At 36.0% G+C, this 12,306-nt stretch overlaps 2 protein-coding genes across 4 annotated transcripts in view; one reads left to right on the forward strand and one right to left on the reverse strand.

The window, feature by feature from the left end:
* Positions 1-12,306, forward strand: part of LOC114652196 (guanine nucleotide-binding protein G(q) subunit alpha) — a 634,881-nt gene that overhangs the window by 553,822 nt on the left and 68,753 nt on the right. The gene's annotated exons all lie outside the window — the stretch shown is intronic.
* Positions 1-12,306, reverse strand: part of vps13a (vacuolar protein sorting 13 homolog A) — a 285,577-nt gene that overhangs the window by 36,429 nt on the left and 236,842 nt on the right. For both annotated transcript variants that reach the window (XM_028802445.2, XM_028802446.2), the window contains exons 58-63: positions 12,091-12,160; positions 11,626-11,740; positions 4,760-4,873; positions 773-918; positions 490-571; positions 254-367 (exon numbers count right to left, since the gene is read on the reverse strand). In XM_028802445.2, coding sequence (XP_028658278.1) covers positions 254-367; positions 490-571; positions 773-918; positions 4,760-4,873; positions 11,626-11,740; positions 12,091-12,160 — 641 coding nt within the window. The remainder of the gene's footprint in view (positions 1-253; positions 368-489; positions 572-772; positions 919-4,759; positions 4,874-11,625; positions 11,741-12,090; positions 12,161-12,306) is intronic.

Consider the following 12,306-nt stretch of genomic DNA (forward strand, 5'->3'; position numbering starts at 1 on the left):
CAACACAGCATAATTAATAATTTCTTTCTATAGTGATTTTCAAATATCATAATTCTTCCCTATTGACTGTGCTACAAAAACCGAAAGAGTCCAAAATAAATCAATTAACAAAATTCAAAAAGCCGAGCCCCAAATATATTTTCTGGGGTTATAACTGATATTATTATTATTATTGTTTTAAAATATTTATAAAGCATAATATTTAAGTAAAGAACATTAAAATATACTTAAAAGTTGAAAAGTATAATCTAACCTGGTAGGGTTCATAAAAGAAGGCTTCTACTCCTTCAGACAAACCTCTTATTAATCCAAAGGGATTTCCCAAGACATCCAGTCCAAGCACTAAGACATACATTTGCTTTATGGCCTGAACAGAAGAATAAAAAGTGCTTTTAAAGAAATTCTATTTGCGCATGCATACACAAAGATACCAAAATGACAAATAATAAAATATAATTCATGTGATACATATCAAATTTAATCACAAACCTGTTTAGAGTAATGTCTAATTACTTCCCACTGAAGCTGCTGAGTTGTGCAGAACTGGTACGTCAATTCAAAGAAACCCAGCCTTAGATAAGAAAAATATTGCAAAATGATTGACAAAAGTAGTATTTTCAGGTAACATTCTTACCTTGATTAGTCATATTCATTTTTTCAGACTAATGTTGTCCATTTTTAATCACAGTTTTTATTTCATTTTGTCATATTTAGAAACACACCTTTATTAGGAAATACACTAATGAACTAATGATAAAGTTGCTGTACATACTTGAAAATTACATCCTGAACATCTGTTAAGGTTGCACCGATACTTTTGAGCAGCAGATTCAAAGACTGAACAGGAATAAATTCAGTATCTCGTTTTTCTCTATTTCCATCCTCTCCTCCAGTGCTTAAAGAAAAGCTTAAATGTAACTGTAAGAAAATAATAAAAAAATAGATAGCAAGATTGAAAAAAAGGGAATGAATATGTTGACTCTAAACTGTATGCTGTGTCTTGTACCACATATTACATCATTTTCAGGTCGCTTTCACAGCTCAGTTTCTAAAGTTGTCTAGAACACATGCGTTTATAGCCTTGTAGTGATTGAAAGGAACATGTCAAAACAAAGCATAAAAATCAATTTTAAAAGTTGTCAATTATTTCTTGAATCTGCCTGTAATTTCTTTTTTTTAAATACAGCAGTGATGGTTATACTTTGTTTTATTAATTAGGTAATATAAAGTCTTATCTGACTATAATTGTTGACTTGCTGATATCCAGGGTCTGGTATAAAATGACATTAGACTAACAGATACAAAAAGGTTTTATTTCACAAAAACATGAGGTTTAAAGTTTAGAAAGGAAACACAACAGCAAATGTATAAATCAACTAGGACCTATATTCCCCCCATAAGCTTAGCTTAATATGTGTCAGGCATGGTTTATCACCCTGGATGATGGCCTGTTGCTTTTTTTCCACTCCATCCTTATCAAACACTCTCATCATCTTATTTCTACCTCTTTTTCTTATTAACTGCTTTCCCTGTTAAGAAGTGTGGTCATTTACATTCCATAATATATTTAATTTCCAAATCATGGTCAGTGGGTGTACCAGAATGTCATTGGTTTTCTACACTTTTTTCCCTAAGTTACCATTTGAAGACCCAAACACCCAGAAACGATCACTCATTCTCTAGCCTATTACGTTTCTCCTCTACTGTGTTTCTATTTCCTTTTAAGATCCCATAAACATATCCTTTGCATTCTGAATACATGCTAGGAGTGTGGTAACACAAAGCAATGCCCTGGTTTCCTTTTTCTTCTAATGTCTTGTGAGTTTCTGAACATATTTACAAAACGTTCAAAAAAATGTGCTTCTTGTTTTTCTTCCTTTGTTGAACTGATAAAATTATGACAAATTACATGTGGCAAATGCAAATTATTCAGGATAGTTGCCTATTTAGTTTACTTGCTAATACCATTGATAATGATTTTCTATCTGGTTGAAACTAGTAATATGTTATTGTTATATGTTATTGTGGCTATTTGATTATTTGCTAAATTCCTGTTCATGTTAGTTTTTTCTTTTACTTTTTCAAGTTTGAACTTGCTCACAAGTAACTAAGTCACTAATATCCAAGAGAGGCGAATTTCTTTTTGTGGCCTGATTATTCTAGAATCACTTGTGACAGCAGCATATATATTACTCAGCAGAGTTCAGTTAATTTGGTTTCTTATTTTACTGGTTGAATAACCCTAGTCATCCAACTATCTTGCTTCTACTAGTAATTACTTTATAAAGTAAAACTCTCTGTTAAAATGCTACAGAGAATGAGTCAGGTCTACCACTTAATTTTATTCACATGCCTTTTTGCTTGGTTATTCAAGTTTCTGATAAAAATTCACATGCACTGAATGTACAGTATATGATGTAAAGTAACCAGTGAAATTCCCTATCTACCATCAGGGTAGAATTCTAAACTAAGGCTTAAAAGTGTGGCACATATATAAATGCTAATGTTGAGATCAATGTGTCCCACCATAGCTGAAAATTACTGTAAATAATAGTGTATCTCTACACCAAACAGTTCAGGATGTCTCATTCAACAAACTGCTCTTTGGATTTAAATCTGATGACGGGGAGGCCATTGGTTAAATTCACGTTCATGTTACTCAATAATTACTCAAGATTGTTGATAGTTATATTTTCTTAGCCTTGTTGTAAGATGCATAAACACTCTGTAAAATAAACAAATAAAAAAGCTAAATATTTGATGACTTCTGCCATGTTTTTTTTTTTTTTGTATAGCCCAAAATCATACAAGAAGTGCCACAATGTTCTGTTGGAATCGAAATGTTTCCAAAAAAAAAAAATCATTTACAACACTACAAGTAGCTTGTATTGCTAACACATCACAGAAAAAATCCTTATGAAGTTTTCATATTTATACTTTTTCTTCACCTACTAGAGTGAATCCACGAAAACTAGAGTTCAGCAGATGAAACAATGGTTTTCCATTGCTGCAGTGTACATGTTTAGTAAATTTTCAGTTAGCTTTACTGACTCGTGGTAAGGAATGATGACACGTCCTTCAGCACCACTGCTGAAGTTAGGTGTTAGTTTACCAAATCTTGCTTGTTTTATTTGCGGTATCAGCCTACATATTAGCCACTCTTATCAATGGTTTAATTCTGACCAAAAAAACTCCATTATTTGGATATTTTTTGGGTGCTGGTCCATTCTTAATATAATTTCAATTTCAACACTGTTGTGAATGGGGGAAAAACAGTTGGATTACTGTCCCTGATATAACCCCCAAAATACTAATGCTCTTTATCTCTGTAATTTCACACCCAAACACAAATGGTTGATACTTGCCCACTTGTTTCAAACACCTTGTCTGCACATGTACTAATGTAACTAATTGAACGTGCAGCTAGTACTTTGAAAAGACTATGTATAGATAATAAAGCATTTACGTAATGTATTCAGAGTGCATCTGATAATCAACAACCAATTAAAAAAGCATTAGTTAGTGTTATGGTTGTATTTTCATGATGAATTAATTTATAAATTTTCATGATTTTGGCTCATTCAGACCACTTCAAAAACTATATAAAACATTGATTCTAATCACACAAACAATTTCTTTTACTGATTAGTCTAACATAATCTTTGGTGAAAAAAACAATTTCTGACAATCCTTTTGTTTTCTATGTGTACTGTCACACAGTACAAAAATGTAACTCATGTAATTGTGGTTAACCATATTTTTTTATTTTTCCAAATAAAAGTTGCAATTAAAATGTCTTTCAATTAATAACATATGAAAATAATTAAAGACTAAGAAAAACAGAACTAAATGAAATCTGTCACAGTCAATGTATGCACAATCTGTAAGTGCTATATACAAAGCCAAATATATTCATTTCAGTTCTGGCAGAGCCACAGTAATTGCAGAATTCTGTAGGATGAAAACATGCAAGCATATAAAGATGACACTATAGTTGCTATTTAAGATAAGTATCCAAAAGCAAGGTTTCACTTGTTCATACAGCCCAGGGAATCCACTGCCACCTTCAAGGCAGTCCAATAGCAGTATTTGACTTTGCTTAAAAAATATGCATCTTGTTGCAGAGAAGCTGGTAGAAGAATGTTCAGACTCCAAAAAACTTTACTGTAAGACCAGACCTCAGCCATGACAGGATATAGCCAGGAGAAGCAATGGAAGCAAAGGACACAAGAGATGCCCAGATAAAACAATAAGGGCAATGAATTACCCAACCTCTTCCATTCACATGACACAAAATTGCTTATAAAAAGAGGGACTGGTGGCTCAATAGTCAGTTCACTTTGGCAGAGTGGAAAATAAGGAACTCCGTCCTGTTATGGGTATAATTATTTGCACCCAACAGAGCCCAAGTTTATACATTTAGAAAGGCCATTTGCCTTTGCATTGAAGTGGCTAAAGAAGAGAAAAAAAAAAAACATTTTTAATAAAAAAAAATAAAAAATGAATGGCTACTGTGAGTTTTCTTCTCCTGTATGTCTGAAAGCTCCAACCCGGTTATACAAAGCAGTAATAGAATGTGCAAAGAAGAAACCAGACAAGGCTGGGACACTAGAACAATCATAGTAAACTTCTTTTCATTATAACAAAGATAAAAAAGTAATCTCCCAGACTATACACATGGTTGCTACAGAGACAATTATTTTTGACATAAATTCTTTAAATTGTGAAGAAAGAACTGAAGAACTGTTGCTTACAGTACCTTGATTGGAGATATATGAAAGTATTCATACAAGCTAACTGGTGAGGTGTCCGTGGAAGAACCTGAGTTTAGCTGCATTTTAATGTACTCAACATCCTTTTCGAAAAGTTCAACCTAATAAATAAAAAAATTTAGAGGGAAAATATGGTAAAGTGCACATGAAACTTGTTTATATTCATTTATTAACTAGTTTATAAACTGCAAAAGAATATTACAAAATTATAAGAAATTATTATTCAAGCATCAACGAATGGGGCATTACTGCTTAATAAACAATCTATTTTGTTTTATCTTGCTCAACTGCAAGAATCCTAACCCATCTACCAAAAAAATTGGAAAATGATACCTTAATATACTTAAAATTGGTAAAAAAAATTGCTTTAGAAGGTTCACACCAAAAGTTCTTTACAAACTGGCAGGTTAATAATGTTAATTAATTAATTAATCAATCAATCAATTAATTAATCAATCAATCATGCATATTGAACTACTGCTAACATTTTCTACATTTCTGATACTCAAATGCCTCTTGAAGACGCATCTCTTTACAAAGCATCTTGATACTGCTTTAGCCTTCTTTTCCTGTACTCTACTCCTACATACCTGCAGCTATAGTGAAGCAATTAATCACTAAGCAACTTTGCTTGTGTTTAAATGCTGGTTTTCATGCAGTCTTACTGTAGTTACTGTGGTACTACACTTACTGTAGTACTAAACTTCTAGCACCCAACTGTAAATATTGCTCTCTACCAATTACAGGCAGTTCCCAGGTTATGTACGAGATAGGGACTGTAGGTTTGTACTTAAGTTGAATTTGTATGTAAGTCAGAACAGGTACATTATTTTAATAAATGCTATTGTTGACCGATTGTAACTAAGTGCTCTGCCAGTGAATGATGGAGTTTCACCTCTCTCTGACTTTTTTATTATTTCTACTTTATTTTCAATGGTGATGTTTTTTCTCTTCTTTACTGTATCACCAGCACTTGCATCAGATTTGTGTTTCAGAGACATTCTTGAAGGGTGAAGACAAAAGGTTAAGATGAGCTCTTCTACACAGCACTGTACACGTTATCACAGCAGGAAGGCACCCGTCAATACATCTGATGTACTGACAAGAGACAATTTCCTGCTATGTGTGGAACAGTACAAGCAAGCTTGCTATTGAGAATGAAAGGGGGCGGCAAGGGGCGGTTCATCACCAGCCCACCTCACAGTCACCTCCATTACAGTATGCTGACTGCAGTGTCCGCCCACTGAGAACGAACACAGTGCAGCCAAAGGCGGGTAGTGAATCGCCCAACCCCAATTCAAAAGGCAGCCATCCGAGGCACACTACAATGCTACCCCCCGCCACCCCATTCAGCCACAACTGGGTCACTGCTTGCAGCATTACCAGCCGTGTGTGCTGGGTGGGCAGTGAAACGCCTCCCTCCGCTCCATCCAGCCTGCGTCCAGTCAGGAGCAGTAGCTGCAGCGGCGTAGTGGGCGGGCAGCGAACCATCGTCCTGCACATGAGTGATAGCTGTGGCCCCGGTGACTATGGACCACGGGTCACCGCTTGCCGCCGGGAGCCACCCAAGAGACACTACACTGCGCGAGCAGCGAAATCGTCCTCCTCCAGCCACCACTTGCAGCATCCCCAGGCTGAAGATGATGGAGCGGCAGTTACTAAGGCACATGCGACACAGCTGCGTCCTCGTTCGTAAGTCGTAGGTCAGATGTCCGTAACCTGGGGACTACCTGTATTAACTTAAATCTTTCAAATTTGTTAAAGATACTCTGTGTAGCATTTTCTTCTAACTTACCTTAAGAACAGGTATCTAATAAATAAATAAACTTGATAAGGTTAATTAGAACATTAGAACACTCTAGACGAGAACAGGCCATTCAGCCCAACAAAGCTCGCCAGTACTATCCACTTATTTCTTCCAAGAAAACATCAAGTCAAGTTTTGAAAGACCCTAACGTCTTACTGTCTACCACACTACCTGGTAGCTTATTCCAAGTTTCTATCGTTCTTTGTGTAAAGAAAAACTTCCTAATGTTTGTGCGAAATTTACCCTTAACAAGTTTCCAACTGTGTCCCCGTGTTCTTGATGAACTCATTTTAAAATAACAGTATCGATCCAATGCACTAATTCCCTTCATAATTTTAAACACTTCAATCATATCACCTCTTAATCTTCTTTTGCTTAAACTGTAAAGGCTCAGCTCTTTTAATCTTTCCTCATAATTCAACCCCTGTAGCCCTGGAATCAGCCTAGTCGCTCTTCTCTGGACCTTTTCCAGTGCTGCTATGTCCTTTTTGTAGCTCTTTAACAACAACACACGAAATTTTATACAAACATCAAAACGTTTTTCTTGACCTACAGAATCAGAAACACTGTTAGTTGTCTATGATTGGCCATTCATGTTACATGTCACAGCTGTGTGTAAAAGACAGGAAATAAATTACTTCTGCAGTAGCTCATCTTCAAGCACAAGGCTTAAGTCAGTTTCTGATCACAGTTTTGACTTGTTTGATGACATGTTTGAGAAAGGACTTAAAGCTACGCTCAAACACTAAATACTGATTTTATTATAGCTTTGAAGCATTATGGCGTGCAGTTTTACAGCTCAAACGTCATGGATTCAATTTCTCTACCACACTTGAATGATGTCTGCTGCATATTATCCCTATGTTAGTTTACTGAGCAGTGCTCTGTCAGTTTCAAATTGGAGTACACAGAATGTTGCTTAGTGTACCGGTGAGTACTGTTACACTGTATTTGTTTCATGTGAGGTCCCCATCCTTTGATCGAATGTTACTGTATCACACATCTCATGTTGCTGTGTGGTGAGCACATTTAGAGAACAAAAAGTTTTCAGCCAATGGCCTGTTTCCCACAAAAACAGACCTAACCTACCTTCACTCCATACAATGTGATTTTTTTTTAATTGTGCCCACACACAAACTACCCAAAAGTCAGATACAAGTGTAATTGGAAACAGGAAAGAAAATAAAAGTGTGGCCTTTTGCGAGCCACGAGTCAGATGGCATTATGAAGCAACAGCCTGGTGAAGCAAGAGTGGTTAGAAATGGAGTAAAAAATCTTGCACAGCTCTGTTGATCCTTTTGCTAGCTGTGGTGGTGGGGATGATTACATAGTGAACAAGTATCATGGGCTTGTGACCCAGCAAGAGGGTATGACAATTGTGACATTAGTAGGGGGCATACCAGCCACCCAACCCAACACAGACAGACGCAGGAGGCACACTTATAAAACACAAATGATTTATTTTGATTTTCTTAACTCGTACGTAATGTCTTCCCCGTTCCCACTTTGTGCCAAGAGATGAACTGAAAACCTAACAGGTCCAAGTGGGGGTAGAAATAAAACACAAACAGTAGAAGAAGAAAAGACAAAGCAAAACGTCGTAAAGAGGTTCAAACACGTTAGTGCGATACACATGCAGAGCAGGTTAGAGATTATGAAAGTACTAAAATTCGAAAGTCTCAAAAAACTCATAGTAAAGATCGCATTAGCACTAACAAACAAATTATTACTCTGTGAAATAATGGAACTGTGAAAAGAGATTGAATATATGGACATAGGTGGTATGACAGAGCTACTACAAGTTTAATTTCAAAGAAACCACAATTCAGTCAGGTTTACAGTGGGTACGGAAGGTATTCAGACCCCCTTCAATTTTTCACTCTTTGTCATATTGCAGCCATTTGCTAAAATCATTTAAATTAATTTTTTCCCTCATTAATGTACACACAGCACCCCATATTGACAGACAAAAAAAAGAATTTTTGAAATTGTTGCAGATTTATTAAAAAAGAAAAACTGAAATATCACATGGTCCTAAGTATTCAGACCCTTTGCTCAGTATTTAGTAGAAGCACCCTTTTGAGCTAAAACAGCCATGTGTCTTCTTGGGAAAGATGCAACAAGTTTTTCACACCTGGATTTGGGGATCCTCTGCCATTCCTCCTTGCAGATCCTCTCCAGTTCTGTCAGGTTGGATGGTAAACGTTGGTGGACAGCCATTTTTAGGTCTCTCCAGAGATGCTCAATTGGGTTTAAGTCAGGGCTCTGGCTGGGCCATTCAAGAACACTCACAGAGTTGTTGTGAAGCCACTCCTTCGTTATTTTAGCTGTGTGCTTAGGGTCATTGTCTTGTTGGAAGGTACCTCAGTGCGAGACACATGACAGCCCGCATGGAGTTTGCTAAAAGACACCTGAAGGACTCTGAGATGGTGAGAAATAAGATTCTCTGGTCTGATGAGACCAAGATAGAACTTTTTGGCCTTAATTCTAAGCGGTATGTGTGGAGACAACCAGGCACTGCTCATCACTTGTCCAATACAGTCCCCACAGTGAAGCATGGCGGTGGTAGCATCATGCTGTGGGGGTGTTTTTCAGCTGCAGGGACAGGACGACTGGTTGCAATCGAGGGAAAGATGAATGCGGCCAAGTACAGGGATATCCTGGACAAAAACCTTCTCCAGAGTGCTAAGGACCTCAGACTGGGCCGAAGGTTTACCTTCCAACAAGACAATGACCCTAAGCACACAGCTAAAATAACGAAGGAGTGGCTTCACAACAACTCTGTGAGTGTTCTTGAATGGCCCAGCCAGAGCCCTGACTTAAACCCAATTGAGCATCTCTGGAGAGACCTAAAAATGGCTGTCCACCAACGTTTACCATCCAACCTGAGAGAACTGGAGAGGATCTGCAAGGAGGAATGGCAGAGGATCCCCAAATCCAGGTGTGAAAAACTTGTTGCATCTTTCCCAAGAAGACTCATGGCTGTATTAGCTCAAAAGGGTGCTTTTACTAAATACTGAGCAAAGGGTCTGAATACTTAGGACCATGTGATATTTCAGTTTTTCTTTTTTAATAAATCTGCAACAATTTCAAAAATTCTTTTTTTTGTCTGTCAATATGGGGTGCTGTGTGTACATTAATGAGGGAAAAATTAATTTAAATGATTTTAGCAAATGGCTGCAATATGACAAAGAGTGAAAAATTGAAGGGGGTCTGAATACTTTCCGTACCCACTGTATATTTATGATCACGGAGAAGTGATGCAACATTGTATTGAAAGAGTTAAACGATTAGACGTATTAAAAATTCTACAGCCAATAATGGATACAAATCCATATGTCCAAAAGTATCGCACTTTACACAAAATGTATCTGAAAAACATGGACAAAAACGTTTTCTTGGATTTCTATATGAATCTGAACGATCATACTCACATATATAATAAACCAACATGTGACAAACTGTCAGCGATAATAGTTTCGAAAGACGGAGATATCAAAGACAGAGTTGATATTTGTGTTTATCCAAAAGCACAGCACGATTCGTCGCAAGCAGCAGATCCAGGAAATGACTAGCGTGTAGGGCCCACAGGGGGGTTGGCGAGCAAAGCGAGCTGGGGGCACAGCCCCCTAGTGTGTGTGTGTGTGTGTGTGTGTATATATATATATATATATATATATATATATATATTTTTTTTTTTATTGAAAAAATATAACTGCAACTGCAATACTTGTTTTGGGAGTATGTGTAGGTGCAAGAGTCTAAATGTCTCCATAAAGGGGATACTATTGTTGTGCCAAACAGTATACATTCGTAATGCTATGAAATAAAATCAAAACATGGCAAAATAATAGCTAACAGTTTGGGGCACAAAAGAAAATTAGTTCCATGGTTGTGCATCATTAAAAAATTTTGGTTATGTATTGCAAAATCCAATTTGTAGGAGAGAATAAACACAGTTGGTATTGGCATAAACAAAGGTTTTTAACCATTTAAATACTTTCTTTAACATTCAAAATGTTGTACTTGCTGCTCTTCAGCTGTTTACTTTTGGGTATGTAATTTTGGTGCAATGATGCCAAAAACCCCTTATTGCATAAGGGGTTAAATGGTGTCACAGTTTTTGAGGTTTACATATGCTTTAGGCTGGCTTGACTAAAACTCTTGAAGAAGTCAAATTGCATATATTTTTGCCACATCTTAAACTGTCTGCTTGGACATTAGCTATTTTTCATATTTTTGGCAAATAATGTGAAAAGAAGATTTTCACAACAATGTGAAATGATGCCAGGATAAGTAGAGGCAACAAAAACCAGTACACAAAAAAATAAACAGGAAAGTACATAATCAGCTGAATTTTAAATACAACGTTAAAAAGTCTTTTAAGGCCAATTACCACTGCAAAAAGACATCGGAATTAGATTAATAATCACTGTTTCAGAAAATAATGCTCATGAAAATTATCTTTGGACAAAAAGAAGTCTATATATAACCAGCTTTTCTTTAAAACTAGCAATGGCCTGCCACTGCTGACATACACAATGAAGACTGGGAAAAAAGACATTTATTTGAGCACTCAATTGCTAAGGCAGCGAATATTATTAACTGCCGAAAGATAAGGCAAAATGAAAGTGATTTTCTGCCAGTATGTCATTAATTAAATTTAAACACTCAAACACACTTTTGTGTTCATTGCCTTTTAACATCACCTTGTAGAATTAGTCATAGATAGTTATTGCCCCAGAACCAATTTAATCAACATGTCATTCTCACAACCACATTTAATTTAATTTAAGCTCGTGGGGGGCCCAAAGTCTATCCTGGCAGCACCGGGAACTACAGTATAACATACTGTATTTACTGTAACAAAGACACGCTGTATCTGTTACACTGTATTTTTACTGCACTGTATTTATACACTGTAATGAAAACACTAGAAATGTTTTCCACATTTAATTAACACATTTTTTAAAATAAACTGTTTATTTAATACAGTACATCACATGGACCTATTTATACTAAATTGCTATCGTTTCTGCCTCCTACCTCTAGTCCTGATGCCACTGCTTCTTGATTTGCTTGAGTAAAAATCTCAGTAAGAGCATATAAGAAACCCATGTCCATCTTGAAGTCCATCTCCTGAATTAACACCTTAAAATACCTAATCAATGATAATTGACAAATGTTAAACAATATTATCAGTTCTATATTACTACTTCTGAATAATACATTAGATTAAAATATTTTCAGGATCTGCTTACACATTAATAAGTTATAAAATGTAAGTCACAGAGAATTTTTTTTAACCCAGTTGAAGTTACAGGAGTTACAGTTTAAAGTAAAAATTCCTGCAATGTAAGAAGCATTAGCTAGGCTATATTATTACACTCTGAACTTGTGATCAAAAATTAAATGAAATAAAAAAAGTAAGAAAATACAAATGAGACATCACAAAAGCTAAATGTACAGTACCTTATGTCTGTAAATTATGTTTATATATTGTCAACTTACTTTATGCGAGATATGTTAGAGTGTCCAGCAGAACGAGTTACTATACTGACATCTGCCAAGGGCTTGGGTTCTGTGTGCAGCAAAAAAAGCATAAATATTAAAATTGGTACTAAAAATGCTTCTGATGCGCAAACTCAGCTTATTAAACACTTGGGGTGCTTCACACAGTTGACAAAGATCTATTAGTTACACCACTAAGAAAATAATAGGCAAGAT

This window comes from Erpetoichthys calabaricus, chromosome 5 (genome assembly GCF_900747795.2).
Source record: "Erpetoichthys calabaricus chromosome 5, fErpCal1.3, whole genome shotgun sequence".
NCBI lineage: Eukaryota > Metazoa > Chordata > Cladistia > Polypteriformes > Polypteridae > Erpetoichthys > Erpetoichthys calabaricus.